Genomic DNA, 16326 nt, shown 5'->3' on the forward strand with positions numbered 1-16326 from the left:
GCAATGCTTCACCAAGCAATCCAACATTCACTACTGCAATGCCACCTGTCTCAGAATCTTTTTTTAAAGTAACTGTACCAACAGAACTGTTTAATACCTGTTTTACATGTTGCATGGCACACATGGGATTCCTTTCTTGCATATCCACATATTTTCTGATTACTGAATATTAATTAATGGGCACAATCCATTAATTGGGAAAATCCCAAGTTTGGTTTGTAGCATATGCAATGATCTGAGAGTCATGAAGAAAATGAAAAGCATGAAATTTTCTTTTTGCCTCATTTTAGGGTACAGTGACCTTTAGGACTATGAAAAGTAAGGAGTTTCTTTACTGCAAGAAATTTAGCATTACAGTCTGATTTTTTAACCTAACTTTTTGAACACTTTAAAAGTAGATTCTGGTCAAATATCAGTTAAATTTAGCGGTAATGAATGCAGCTTATGTCTAGAAAGACAAGGCATAAAAATCTTTGCCTTAATCTAATTTATTGTAAGACAGGGCTTCTTATAGTTCATTCAAAGCCAAATGCCATTCTGACTGCATGGTGATAAACACATCAGTCCAGACTTTCAGGGAAAAGTGCAAAGCCAGACAGTGCAGCTGAACTTTACCTTTGACGGTAGCAAAAAGAAAATAGGTTCTGAATGCTTACTTTGAAGACCTCTAGCAAGAACCTGCCTGACAAGTGCAATCAGGGTTGGTGGTGGGCTTTTTTCTGATTCTCTGGCCACTGACAACTTATTTACTGAATACCCTCCAGGTTGTGAGGCTGTAGTGTCAGCAGGAGCTAATGGTCCCGTACCTCAAGCCAAATGCTACTCTAGGCGGTGATGAAAGAACTGTGTGGGACTGTTTCTGCTCTCCACTCCCTGCAGGACGATTATGGGTTGGTGAGACCTGTCAATACAGACAAAAAAGCTGCTTACAAAGAACATACACATGTGAATGCAGTATAAATACTTTTTCCAAGAAAATGCAAATTATGCTGCATGGTGGCAAGGATACCCAGGAAAGGTGACTACATAACATACAAACATAATTAAGTGAAAAGTTAATTTAGCATTAGGTACATTATATTAGCTTCTCTTTGTTTCCCTGTATTTCCAGTCATTCTCCTAGAGCAATCCAAAATACAGATTAGCATCACTGAAGGTTTTGGAAAAGACAAGAAACACATTCATTCTTATTTAAAAACTCTGAATAGCTCCTATGAAAACCTTCTCCAATTTAAGCAAAGAAAATAAATGGAAAAATAAACTCTGTCCTGTGGTGAGATCAATACCACTAATCTCCTATGAAATAAAGGGATTTCACTTGTTGCTCCTGTCTGTCACTTGGTACTCTTTGTGGAGAGACACCCTTGGAGAAGAGGGTTTGTTGAAGAGCACTTACAGTGGGGCCCCTAGAGGTTTAACAGGCAGGGAGCACAATGCAGCCCTTCTGACCAAAGCTGCTAACAAGATGTATCTCCTTACCCTGCACAGTAAACCTTCCCAGCGGGTGTCCTCTTTGTGAATGTTTCCAAGGGAAGGTGTAGTTTGGTCTTCTGAGGCTTTCCAAAGAAGTCTCCTACATGAGCAGGGGGCTGGGCAACATCATTCAAGTGATCACATGGCATAAAGCTTGGCCTTAAATAATACCTAAATTATTTTACTATGGACTTATTTTGCTCCTGTGTGAAGTCCACAACCACTTTACATCTAAAATACCAGAAAAAATTCTGAGTGCTCATTTTTTTGTTCTATATTGAATGTAGCATCTAGTGCACAGTTGGCCTCCTGCTGCCAGGAACTGCAGATATGGTCATAGTTCTCTGCACTGCTATGACTTTTCCCTCCTGCCCTTTTCAAGTTCTACAACATCTGGAAGAGAGGGAACTCACTCACCTCAATTGAAGAGAATTACTGTGTGTGCTTTGATTTTTGATACAAAGTCTGTTTTAAAGCTACTCAATATCAGCAAAAAACTAATGCTTGTAATTGAGTGCAGACACTCTTTCAACTTTTACTCTTGGCTAGTAGCAAGAGAAATTTTTGATTTAACTGCGTACATGGCTCACACTCTGAACAAACTTAGACCGTTACTGATATACAAAATATATCTGCAAAACTCGGAAGAAATTTCTGATCTCTCTGCCAGCTTATCATGTTTTGTACATCCAAAGACCACATTAGCTCCTTTTGTTCTATCCCTCCAGAATACTAAAGGCAGCTTATTCTTTGCTACTTTTTTCCAAATTTTTATCAACCACTTTCCATGTTTTACCTAATAATCATTGAAACACTGAAGATAAAATGCAAAGCAATAGCACTTTTGTAGTATTTGGCATTCACCAGACACATTCTGGTCAGTCAGGTATGGTATAGTCTTCCTTCCAGTCATTACCAGTAACCAGAGATCTCCAGTCATTGTGCTAGGGTTCAGAAACATTTAAAAAACCAAACATTATTCTATGTCTACCACTCCTCACTGACACTCAATATATTAGCCACTTGTCATTGAACAGAAGAGTACTTGGATGGCCTCCAATGTTATAAGCAATTATCTTGCTTACTTCCAAACAGAGATCAGGCTGGAGCAGTAACTACAGCACGCAGACTCCTCCCTTGCACTCTCCTGAGAGGGTCTCTGCACAATGGTTCCACAGACTGGCACGCCAAGGCAGCTACACAGCACTAAAGCTGAGCTTTAGTGTATTTTGATAGGCTTTGCTGCAGGTCTAAACAATAGCAGTCAGCTGCTCTTTATAGGGAACACTAAGAGCAGATTAAGAGCAAGCCCTGAGAAGGCAATCCTTGCCCTTGGAGGCTTTTCATGTACGAAGCACTGTCTAATGCAGAGTGAAATAACGCTGTTTGTTTGAAGCAAGGACCTGGAGTTTCCAGTTACAACTCCTGGGGGGAAGCTGTGGTTTGAGAGAAGATTTCTGATCTTTAAACATCAGATTATCAAAGATCTTGCCTGTTCAACCTTTTTGAGTTGTATAGCAGGCAGATGTAAGTATCAGATGCTGGAGATCAAACTGACATTCAGGAAGACTTTTACCATACATTACACAGAAGTGGCAGTACATAGTCATTATGTTAAGTCCTCCAGTACCAAGACATATGGACTTCACCATGGCTCATTCCATTTGCATAATTTAATTCACTCTCCTCATGCATCCCTAGAGTGTGGCTGAGTAGAACAATCAGTCTGTCCTTTTTGCTTCATGCAAAGAACAACACCTCGCAATGCTCATAACTGTTCCAACATTCAACCTTTCACCTGCAAAGTTACCTTAGAAAAATGGTATGAAAAAGGGTATTTCCCATCTGCCTTGGAATTTAACCTATGCATGATTCACAGCACAAAGGCGTTGGGAGGTTCCCCTAATTACAGAACCACAGAATAACCTCAGTTGGAAGGGACCCACAAAGATCATCGAGTTCAACTCCTGGCTCTGCACAGAACATCCCCAAGAGTCACACCATGTACCTGACAGCACTGTCCAAACACTTCTTGAACTCTGCCAGGCTGGTGCTGTGACCACTTCCCTGGGGAGCCTGTTCCACTGCCCAAACACTTCACCCACTCTGGGTGAAGAACCATTTCCTAATATCCAACCTAAACCTCCTCTGACAGAACTTCAGGCCATTCCCTCGGGTCCTGTCCCTGGTCACCATGGAGTAGAGATCAGTACCTGCCCCTTCTCTTTCCCTCACAGTGAAGCTCTAAACTGAAATAAGGTCTCCCCTCTGTCTCCTCTTCTTCAGGCTGAACAGACCAAGCGACCTTGGCCACTTCTCCTCCTTTATGACTACAAGACATTTCAATAAATGCCTGTGTTTAGATGTTGTGAACACTCCTGAACCTAGAGCAGCCACATACTGAGCCCAACTGATCCAGCAGCACGTATGGCTGCTCTTGAAGTGCTCAGTTACTTGCTGATAAGTACACCCATATTCACAAAGGTCTTTCAGTGCTGCTCTGCTAAAGACTTTCTGAAAACAAGGACTTAATGCAACTCCTGGTGTTTGAACACCCCAGTTCCCAGGAGAGAAAGCAGGAAGTGCTCAATGTCATTGAAATTCAATGTCCACAGGAATGAAAGGGGGAAACAGTATGTGTCAAAAAATAAATATGAAAGGAGACTATATTAAAATATGTAGACCAATGCGCTTTTTCAAATCTGTACCTAATCTTTTCCTGTTCAGTGGTTAGTCCAGGCCAGAAAAGTATTCCAAAGCCATTTTAGAACATCACTTGCTTCAGTATCAAGGGTCAGGCAAAAAGTAATGGTTTGGACTTACTCTCTGAGATTCCCTTGGGTTCTAGAGATTTGTGTCCTATCTCAGGGACCATGTATATCACAACTGTGTGAGTTTGTTATCCTGGCTCTCTCACATAGTCTGGCCTTAAATAAACCCCATTAGAGAAGAAGGAAGTCTGAAAGTAAGTGAAGTACCTACACTCAGTGTAAGGGTGGGAATTGCCAGACCCCTGATTTTATAAAGCAATATCTAATTTATTTTGAAAGAGATATAAAACTTTAATTTAATATCGAGATATTTAACATAAATTTGCATTTGTACCATCACTTATTGCACAAAATTTTTCACTGCAGGCAAATCTTTTAATTCATAAATTATCACATTGATGACAAAGTAGTCAAATGTGTGCACACCTGGAAAATTTTTTCTTCTTATTTTTTTCTTTGTTAAACAGTCTTATAAATGTTGTTAGAGCTATAATGGCAGTTCAAACAGTTCCCTGAGCAGTTTATAATTCTGCATCACTGCTTCCCCCGGTTTTTGTATTGGGATTACTTTCATATTGTACTTAAATCATTGCCATCTCCATCAAATTCTCTGAAAGTGATTTAGCATTTCTTAAATTCTATTGAGAACTCTCCACTTTACAGGCACAGATCAGCGTTGTTGCCTGAACAAGTAAACTTGGCACATACGTGTCTAATCCTGCCCTCTTAAGTGTCTGATTTACAATGTGACTAATTGCATTTTTAGATTCCCAACACTCCTGGCACCAGTTTTTGCTACTTCACAAAAGGAGCCAGTTTCATAATTACTCCGTATCAACCCCATTGTTGGGAAATCAAATTCTCAGGGAACTCTGCGGATAGCACGCTCTGTCAAGGCACTCTTGTTGAAATTGCTGCCAGCATGATGTCTTTCACTGTTAGTTGTTCCTTGATGGAATTTAATAAATATTCATTGGCAGAGTGCAGTGTAATTGATTCAGTCACTTTCATTTTTATCAGCTCTGCAGGATGCCACAGCCTCTGCAGAAAATCTCCAAGATTTGCCAAAGGTTGACAGTAAGAAGCTTTGGAGATTCACTTGGTGAAGAGAAGGGAGGGAAATAGTATCTCTTATCGCCTTGTCTAATATTCACTGTCAGGAGAAGAAACGCTACATGGTTCTTTGGATGAGCAATGTGCCTTATATAACACACTTTAAAGATTCATAAATTCATAAAGTGTAATATTAAATGATGTTATGATATCAAAAAGGTTTATGATTAGAGAATAGGAATTTATCACAAAAACAGTGCTTTCCAATAAATGAAGATACTTTACATTAATATTTATTTCTATTAATCAGAGAGAAGATTTCCCACTACTCATAAACAGTGATTTGCATTTACTTTCAGCAGTCCCCACACCAGACACTACAAGCTGAATCCCTTGCAACTCTTAATGAAGGTTTTTCACTCCCCCCACAGTACCACACCTACACTGTGGTGTACTACACGTTTAGAATCATTGCAATTCTGTGTTTAAGCAAATATCACATTTCTGCAGTCCTGTTGATGCCTTAGGATTTTAGCATCACTGTTCATAGAACTAGGCCTTGTATGCCAGCTTTTCTGAAGAAAGGTCAGTGTTGAATTTCCATCGAATACATCCTCATTAAAAAGCTATCAAACTGCAATATTTATTAAAAACAAATTGCAGTAGATACATATTTTCTGTATAAAACATCATTTTCCTGCTATTAGTAGGGGCTACATACTTGTAGCCTCCTCAAATAGGACTTTGCATTTCATTTAATTGTTTCTTTCAGCTGCCTTTCAAAAATGCTTCATCTTCAGAGTTCATTTAGGTAACAGCCCCACTGCCTGAATCCAACTGGCCTGTTAGCATAACCATCACCAGGCTGATTTTCCATCTACTTTTTTAAGAAATCTCTTAGTGGCACAAAAAAAAAGAAGCACATAGTGCCAAGCTCTGCACCTACCAGAATGTTCTTCTGTAAGCATACAGTTTAAAAAATATATAAATACTATAGATACTATAGATTCAATGGTCTGCTTCTAGACATTGATGCAAAAAGAACCTAACTGCACTGACAGAGTTACAAAGGTGTTAAAAACAGCCATGCTGGAAAACTCAGGCACATGTTTAATTTGGTTTTTTTGGTATCTACTGTGTCACATTTAATTCCATTATTACACACTGTGAAGCAAACAAAAAAGATCTAAAAAATATTTTTTCTCTCCTTCTTTCCTTTTTTGATGTGCACTTACTGGAATGCCGGTGAAGGTAACTGGAGGCGACTGCCAAGAGATGCTAAAGCTACTGCCATTGGGAGTGAACTTTGCTGACCCTGGAATGTTCACCGGAGGAGTGGCCTGTGGGAAAAGAAAGTATTATTCCAGCAAGAAGAACCATTCCTCTTCCAAAGGATCTTTCATTCCTTAAAATGGTAAATATGTGAGAGATTTTCCAAGGCATAAAAAAACTCCATGGTGACAAGCATTTTACCCTTGTGAGAGGGATAATCATGGATAAGCTAGTAAGGAAGGGACAGAGCTATATATATACACCACTGTTCCTGAACCTTGTTTAGAGAAAGATGATTGCTCTCAAAAGAATCCATAGAAAACTTTTAAGAGCTAGATCTGTTAAAAAACCAGACAAAATCAAACGTCACATACAAGCAACTTAAAATAATGGCAGCAAGAAGCAAAAACTACTTCACAGATGACCACTTGTTCCACAGTGATAAACAAGGCTATACTTAAACTCATGGCAGTTGTTTTACACAATTTTAGTGTGGATGGCAAGGCTTCTTGGATGGAAGAGATTAACAGTAAGTGTTGGCCATTTCTCATTTATCATAAAAATGTTCAGAGTCATCCCAATTAAAAGCTTTTCCTATTAAGAACAAGGATCTGTAAATCATCCTTTGGATTCAAAAAACAGCTCTTGAAATACTAAACTGAAGCAAGTATTTGGGCTCATTGAACTCCTATGTTCTTCCCAACTGGGCTGTAATACCCAGTGCTGCCCTGGGGTACAAGGGTGATAGCCTGAGCATAGACTGTTGAGCATTTTTCATCTTGTGCCTTTCCTTTGGTTTTCTCACTGGATTATGAATTTCCATGAATTTTTCCCTGTCTCTTTTTTAATCCCATTTAATTTTCAGAATCATGAAATTCATAGTTGTGTAGCTACCCTGCCTAGCAGGAGCGTGAGCAGCCAGCATGAACAAAGGCTTATTTTGACCCTTGAATTTCAAGCTGTCACCACAAAAAAGAACCCTCCTTGGTTTAAACTCACAAAGAATTTGCTAAAATGAGTCCTCACTTCTGCCTTTCAGTTGATGGTACTTGACAATAACACAATACACTCATTTAAGCAGTGTTTGTGTTTGGGGCTGCTGAAATTGTCTCACTGGTTCAGGAAGAGAGTGCTTCCTTGAGCCACCAGGCAGAGAGGAGTGATGACAAACTACAACCTGATAGTCCCCATTAAAGATAATCTTACAAGTAAACAAAGGCTGAAGCAATCCCCTACAGACTTTCCAGGAAAAGGAAGGTGAGACCACCAGATGCCTCTGTGTATGACAGCGATGCTCTGTGGGCTGCCAAGCTGCTGACAGCTCCAAGAAAATCCACAGACATGAAGAGCAAACATCCACTGAGCTCCATAAAATATAAAAACCTCTCTGAAAGGTGTCAAGAACAATTTGGCAACTTCAAATTGTACCAGTAGTTGTTCAAATGTGAAGGAGTGAATGACCATAGAGCTCCAGACAGAAAGAACTGGAGAGAGCTGGATGAACACTGAGGCAGCACTGCCTCTGCTCAGTATCCCACAAGGACGGCAGCTCAGACCCAGGGTCAGCTCAGTAACTTCCTCAGGTATTTGAGAAAGACCTGGAAAGGAAATCCTAGGTGCTGAAAGAGCCTGCCTGTAGCTCCTCTAGTTAAATTTAACTGGTACAGGCAATAGTTTTGTAAAGAAACATGAAGTTTAAAACTGACACAATTGGCAGCTGCTTAAAATACCATAGTGCTCAATTCCTTTTTCTTGGTGCCTGAATATCTATCTCAGACATGATCAGACTGAGATAGTCAATCACCTTGTTCACTTGTTTCCCAGATGTGCATCTTTGCTTATCAAGCCCAGTCTGCTTTTTCAGGCTAACATTTTAGTCAGTCTCTTTCATAAAGTAAGCAACTACAACATTACAACCAACTGAAAAATTTCTATACCCCAACTTTAATTTGCTTAGAGACCTCCATCTAATTGCCAATCAAGATATACTAATGAATAATTTGCATTTATTTGTGCCAACATTACCCTTGTATCTGAAATAGCCCATGCTCATCCTCTTCCCCTCTTATGTCTGTCCTTTCACTTTCTTCCCAGGCAGCAATTCCATCCTCTTCTTGTCCCTTGCTTTGCCTGAGGTATCAGTCCTAGAACTGGAGAGGCCACCCATGTCCTCTATGTCCTCTTTCTACTTCTTCTGGTTGGACCCCATCACATCAAATTTGGCTGACCAGAATTCTAACTCAGGATTTCAGCTGAAGTTATATGGGGGTCTTGTATAATGGCATCAAAAACCCCTCTCTCTCCTAGGTATTTCTTATCCAAGAGAGCTGACAACTATTGTTTTCCCCCTTCACAGCTCTGTTATTGTTGGCTCAAAGTCATTCTGTGCTTGATTAATGAACATAGGCTTCCTTCTTACATAATTTTCTAACTACCCCAGTTTATAGCAGAAAAATCTCATTAGTTCCTTAGATGTAGGACTTTGCATGTTCTGACATTAAACTGCATCCAAAACCTATTATTCTTAAGACCATCCAGTCACGTAAGCCTGATCTATAACTTCCTTACTGCTGATGTCTCCCAAATTTGTTATCAGTGAAGTTTATTACAGTATTTGTGTATTACCAAAATGATTTAATGAAAGTGAGATCAGGGCCAAGAACAGCTTTTCATTTAACTCCACTAATGACATTCAAAGGCCCTTTCAAAATAACTCACTGCTGTTCTCTGTGACTTTCCAGCTCCTTCTCCTACACTAAATTTAATCTCCTGCTTAACAAATACTGCCTATATGTTTTAAGATCAAATGCTGTCCTTGAATCCAGAGGGATTTGTTCTTTTGCTTCCTGTATTGTTCTAGCACCATCTTTCTCTGGGGTTCCCCCAGTGCAGTTTGCCTCAACTGCTGTACTTTCCAGAATTTCTTCTATTATTTTTCTAAATAATTTCTCACCCATAGGATGGAGTCAGGGAAGAGCATCAGGACTTTCCTCAGTTTCCTCATATCTTTTTCACTACAAGTAGTCTATTTGATGTTTTCCAGTCATAGAGGAAATGGCAATTAACAGATCTCTTTAGGATTCTTGTGGCCAAACTTTGAGTTCTGTATTTTTTCCCCTTTTTTTTTTTTAACAGGAATCCTGTGATGAACAATATTCAGCCTCCCTTAGGCAAGTTCCTTGAGCTGCTCCTAATGAAGTAATCTCCACTTTCTCCTCTGGGTGGTGAGATCTGAATCTCCACCCTGCCTCCTGGCCCTTCTTTCAGGGCAGAAGGGATCTTGGCAGAGGATGCCAATGACCTTCTCTACAGAAGCCACTTCCTTTGCCAGGACAGCCTGAATGCTGGAGCAGGGACCTTGCTTCCTGGTTCCAATTAGCACGCTGTGAACAGTGTGGACTGTGTCACTCACTGATGAAATTAAGCATTGAAACCAGAGCAACCTGAAAAGCCCACGGGGCTCAGGCACTTGTAGTCTTGTGTCATGCAATACATCAATTCAAATCCAATTCAAGGACTTTAAACACTTGAATTAGGATTTCCTTAGCCAAGTGCTTTACTCAGAGGCTGCTTGTAAAAAAGAAATGAGCGGGTCTCCAACAGCAGGGCAGACTGTCATGACTGCAAATCCCAAATGAAGCAAAACATGTCATCAGCCTGGATTTGTTGCCTCACACTCAGAGACAGGGCTTAAGCTACACTGAGAAGAAGTCTTCTTTTAGCTGGTTTCATCAGTCCCCAGGCTGGCACGCTACCTGATGCAGCTTCCACCTGCAATGTCAAGCTTCCACCCATGCTTTTCAACAAGCACAGAAGCCTAAAACAAGCCTGTGAATTCTCTACAGCTCCTTCTGACCTTTTCGTAGGTGTGCTCCAAACACACCACAAAAGTTTTATCTGCACAATGCTACATATGATACTTATTGAATCTGATAAATTTAACAAAGTTCAGTTCTCCAGTGCATACGCAGGTCATGGACCACACTACTTCAAAGCCTCTAATCCTCTTTTATCTTATGGTATTCAGACCAAAACATGTCAAGTTTTAGTGCAGTTTTGTAATTAATGCTTTCTGTCAAAACATAGCTGGAATGTTCTAGGACAGCAGTTTTTGCCATTTGAAAAGCATCACCTCCAAAAATAGGAAGGTACCATATTTGCTTTTTCATTCTTCCTGCTCTACTTTACAACTGCAAACTGACATCTCACACTGTACAAAAACAGGAAATTAATTGTTCCTGGCATTCTTTGGGTACTTGTTGACACTTCAAGCAGAACTTGTACTTGTTCAATAAAAACAAAGCTTTAATGAAGACTCTGGGTGGGATTCAGCTGATTGGATTGGAATTTTTACAATGCAGGAAACGCCATCTGAGCATATCACCTAGGGTTCTCCTTATGGTCAGTGAAAATTGAACTGATGTAGGCAGTGGGATACACAGATCAACTCTTCTCAACCTGAAGTATGCACCTATATGTGGCTGGATAAACAGCACCCCAAAATCCATCGGCTATGGCAGACACATAAACAAACAAACAATGAAGAATACATCTCAATTTAAATTAAAAAAAATGCCTTTGCCTGTTCTGACACCTTTCAGCCCATTAAAACCCAAACACTGTGATGTGACATTTCTTTACACATTAGTGAGATGAGTGTAACCACTGGAGCTCACACCACTGGTGTTACCTGGTAAGCATGGTCCGTGTGTACGAGGTAGAGGTTGGTAGGAGCTGAGCGGCTCAGAGGTGTCATCACTTTAGTCTCGGTTTTGGCACAGGAAGTTTCAGGACGGATTGCGTCTTGGGTGGGAAAGGAAGGAGGAGATGCTAAAGATGGAGACACTGGGGAAAGACTGCTTAAGCCATCAGCTACTGAGTCCGTGTTGAGCCTGATTTCTGTATAGTAAAAATCCTCCTCTCCATCACTGTAGTCAGACTCTCCTACACGTCTGTATCAAGAGAAAGAAGTAAGAATTCATTGAAAGCAAGAGCCCCGAGGTAAATCTTAAGTTCTAGATGCATGAGTGAATATATTAATATTGCCAATAAATTAATATTTGCAGTTTTCAACCCTTCCTACTCTATCTGCATTCTGACTGCAGGTAAGGGGAAGAGGAAAATCATCTAATCTGAAGGGAAAAGAAGTAGGAATTACTTTTTTCCCCTCTCTGTGTTATTCTTGACCAACTCTTTCACTTTGGAGTAGATGTTTGACTCTCTGAGATCAAGTATCAGGTTCTCATTTGTAACTATTGTAAAACTAACAAGAATCTCAATGCACTCTGTCTTTCAAGGTCACAGCAAAGATAACAGACACAGGCAAGATATACTTCACTCATGTTACAGCAAACAACATGCAATCTTATCAGAAGTTACTTAATTATATCAAATATACTTACAGCTGCCATTCACTGTAACTTTCTGTAACATAATGGAAGAATTTGCTAGAAAACAGTCTCACTGTGCAACTCACTCTGACACAGAGGAAGCACTCATATGGGCTGGCTTGCCATGGCCAGGACTTTCTGGTCCTGCTCTCCAGAGGCAGATTTATTGAAGGAGGGCATGTAGGAGGTTTAATTGCCTTAAAGTTTCACCTGATGTGCATTTGAGCACAAGTGCTAACAGTGAAGCAACCCAGTCAAAGCAGTAGCTCCCAGCAGACTACATGCTATCTTGAAGTCCAAACCAGAACTCGTTGAGAGAACACAGGTCCAGCAGGTTTGAAAGGCTCCACCAGAAGTACCATCCATCAGAATGTAGCCAGTCATTCACCAAAACTACTTTTTCCAGAAAAGTTTCTAGCTCCAGCAAATTCCAGAAAGGTTCTGCTGTTTATTTCTGCCTCTCCCACACCACAAAGAGGATGTCCCCGTAACATAAAGCACAAATCAACATTCCTAACTGCATTTTGAGAGGGATTTTCTGTTTCCCACAGCCTTACTCTTAAGCCCAACGGTAACTGTTGACCTCTTCAAGACCATCCTGAGCTCCAGATCTTACTTGTGGTGGCTTTAATTTTTAAGCTGTGGGTAACACAGACCTACAGAACAGAGATGTATTTTCACCTAACAGGTACAGACCGTGGGTCCCAACTGTAATTATAAATAAGACAGGTACATCACTCAGTGAATTACATGGGAGAGTTCAGTTGCAAACTAAGGCTCTGAAACAAACTTGTCTCCTAAAAGATCAACTTGCTTTTGCTTCTAGTCCAAGTAACATACATGTGTGTCCTGGTTTTGTCTGGCCTGGAGTTAATTTTCTTCCAAGTAGCTGACCTAGAGATGTCTTTTGGATTTAGGATGAGAAGAGTGCTGATAACACACTGATGTTTTAGTTGATGCTGAGCAGTGCTTACTCTACCTCAAGAACTTTTCTGTTTCCCATGCTCTGCCAGTGAACAGGGGCACCAGAGGCTGGGAGGAAGCACATCCAGGGCAAAGGGATATTCCATACCATAGGATGTCATGTTCAGTAAATACACTGGAGGGAGCTAGCTGGGAGGTGCTGATCACTCCTTGGGGACAGGCTGGGCATTGGTCAGCAGGTGGTGAGAAACTGTAATGTGCATCACTCGTTTCTCTTCAGTTTTGTTTCTCTCTCTCTCCCCTTTCCTCAGAAGTATTAGAGTCATTAGTATCACTGTTATTATTATCACCAATGTTTTATTTTTTTTAAGCCATTAAACTATTCTTGTCTCAACCCCTGAGATTTATTCTTTATTCCTTTGATTCTTCCAGGAAAGGGAGGGGATAGTGAGCGAAAGCTTTGTGGTACTTTAAACCATGACAACATACAGCTCTGTTTCCTTTTATTTTCAGGTTTCTTCTGTGGTTTGTGGTTTTGGTGGGGTTTTTGGCATTAATAATTTTTTAGCATTAATTCAACTCAGAACCAGCACAAGCACCTGACTGATGTGAAACAAAGCTGAAAAGTATTCATGCAAGACCCTGAACCTGTCTACCACAGAGTATCACCTCAGACATGATGTGCAGACAGCACATATGATGTAATGGCACTGAGCTGTACAGCTGACAGGGAAGTGCAGTGTAACCTCAAGCTCTATTTGACCTTCTAGCAAAGCTGACAGAATTTCAGGAAAGAAAGTGCCTCGCTGTTGGAATAAATGCTCATTCACCTTGATGCATTATTCTGCAATTTTCTCAGAAACAGAGGGATATGAGACAGAGAAGCCAAGGACAATCCACTATATGTGTCCAGCCAAGGGCAACTGCTCCTCTTCTACACCAAATCCTTTAGACTCCCAAAAAGACTGGTCTCTTACCCAAGGTGAATGGTCCGTATGTGTTTCTGAATCCCTGCAGCTGTGCTCAGCACCTTCCCACAGTTCTTCCACAGGCATTTGAACATCACCTTCATGGAGTTCTGAAAATTATGAGTAAAGCAACATTAGCTGTATGGAAGTTGTAGGGATATTAAGAAAAATTTCTTCCCTGAAAGGGTTGTCAAGCATTGGAACAGGTTGCCCAGAGAAATGGCTGAGTCACCAGTACCTGGAGGTATTTAAGGACTTGTAGATGTGATGCCTGGGGACATGGTTTAATGCTGACTTGGCAGTGCCGGGTTAAGGGCTGAAAATTCAGTGACTGTAATTCTATGAAGGTAGAAAAAACTCCAAACTACCCAAACCAGATAAACAGTTACAAAACACTGTGAAGATTCAGAGCCTTTGACTCCAAATTCATAATGATCTAATCATCTCTTGTCAAATGCGTCACCCTACTGAATTCAAGAGAATCCAGTGAAAAGCTGCAGAAGCAGCTTGTGACAAAACTTTACTTCCCTCTGTTTATTGGCAACTTTTCCATTTTTAAGTTTCAGTTCCTCCACTAAGGGAGGTAAATGATATAAAACCTTCCTATACTTCTTTCAAAAAAACCCTGATGAGGACTTACTTAATCCAAGGCACCTTCTTAAATTAAGATCTTTCCAAAGCAAGCTCTTATGAATGTTTCTGTTCATGATATGTGCAGCATAAAAAAATACTGTGCCAGATAAACACAGCTTCTGTTATGTTCACATTCTCCATGAGCTGGCACAATCTGCTTTTGTTTCACTCAGAAGCTGCTGTGGACCTTACTCAGATAAGAGAATGAGAAGTTAACAGTCTGTGTTCAATATTTTAAAATACAGGTATAATCTCATTCAAATATTCTTTTTATATTCTTTACTATAATTTCATTGATCCCCAATGAGATATCATTGATTTAGAGCACAGCCAACAAAGCTGTTACAAGGCCAATCTTCCAACATTTTGAAGACTCTGGAGAAAAGCGGTCATAAAACAACACAGATGTTATAAACTCTAGAGATATTTAAAAGCTAATTTTACCCCAAAATGAAACTGATTTTGTACAATTTAAATAAAAAATAATTTTAAATAGCTTGTAATTCTTAAAAATAATTTTCTCTATTATTACAGAACACATTATTAACATGAGGAAGAGCATCAGAATACTGTATTGTTGTTCTATAATTTCTGTTACATATAAGATTAAATTAATATATTAATATAAAACTCAATTTAAAAAAAAAGTGGGGGGGACAAGCACATCCTTAGGGTTAAGTACATTTCACTGTGCCTTGAACAAAAGCTGACTTGGTGCTTTCTTCAATTTGGACCTGTTGGAACTGCATGCCAGTAGATGGTTTCAGCATTTGCTAGAAAGATGATGATCATAATATAACTTTAAGAAGAATCTCAGTGGATGGGCTTTTTAAAATATAAGTTGATTGTAGCAGCATGTTCTCATAGTTCACTGCAGTCTAACATCTCCTGTTTTAAAGTTTGAATGCTTAGGGCTTTGAGATTTGAGGTACCTGATCATACTGGTTGTTTGTAAAACTTCTGTTTGTTATAAATTGGACAGAAATTGCCTGGTTTTTATTTGATAATGCAACTATCGATCAAGCAGATACAAAACTCTTTCTTTTCTCAAATTAAATATAATCTAGCTAGCAATTCTAATTAATACTTTTCTTACTTCCATGATATAATACTTAATAGTATTATCAGCTCAAAACTACACAACCAACCACCAACTATGTCAACAAGATGAAGGCCATGTTTATAACTGACATCCTAGGAATTCCAATATGCCATCATAATAGAATAGTTTAACATGCATTCCCAGTTTGATGGTAAAATCAGTCTCCTTAGCTCCACTGTGGTTTTGGATTTATTGTCACTGGTAGGAGTTTGCAAAAACCCATGCACTTTTAACAAAGTTCACTCAGTAGAAATAAAGAATACGATTACACTTCTTCCATTTCCTTTCCAAAAATTACCTATTCAGGTTTAATGTTTTATTTAAGAAAATAATGGAACATAAATGGTTTGGTGAGGAATAACTACCTTAGAGGAAACTTTTAAGCAAATAGTAAGGTTACCAATCACTCTATTTCCAGGTTTACTCCTCCTGACTTTTGCAGTCCTGAAGAAGAAATAACCTGAACATTTTTGTTTCAGCTTCTAAAGGTCCTAACTTGTACTCAGATCAAATACCATGCTGGAACCAAAATAAAGAAAAAACCTGCAGGAAAGCAAGTTAATTTATAAAAGAAGTTTGGCATGGAATGTTACTGTTTATCCAAATAAAACATTTGCCATACAAAGCTAAATCCTTGTGAACCAGAACAGATAGTGTAATAAACCTATGGTGAGTACATAAAGAGAAATATTTGAAAGCAGCTTAGAAAACAATAAAGATGGCAGCTGCAAACCCATCTG

The 16326-nt window shown here is 39.6% G+C and overlaps 1 protein-coding gene across 1 annotated transcript in view; it reads right to left on the bottom strand.

Annotated features, from left to right (window-relative positions):
• ZNF704 (zinc finger protein 704) overlaps positions 1–16326 on the bottom strand; it is a 102173-nt gene that overhangs the window by 17238 nt on the left and 68609 nt on the right. The window contains exons 5-8 of the mRNA XM_064390122.1: positions 13861–13961; positions 11260–11521; positions 6533–6637; positions 807–901 (exon numbers count right to left, since the gene is read on the bottom strand). Coding sequence (XP_064246192.1) covers positions 807–901; positions 6533–6637; positions 11260–11521; positions 13861–13961 — 563 coding nt within the window. The remainder of the gene's footprint in view (positions 1–806; positions 902–6532; positions 6638–11259; positions 11522–13860; positions 13962–16326) is intronic.

This window comes from Passer domesticus, chromosome 1 (genome assembly GCF_036417665.1).
Source record: "Passer domesticus isolate bPasDom1 chromosome 1, bPasDom1.hap1, whole genome shotgun sequence".
NCBI classification, from domain to species: Eukaryota; Metazoa; Chordata; class Aves; order Passeriformes; family Passeridae; genus Passer; species Passer domesticus.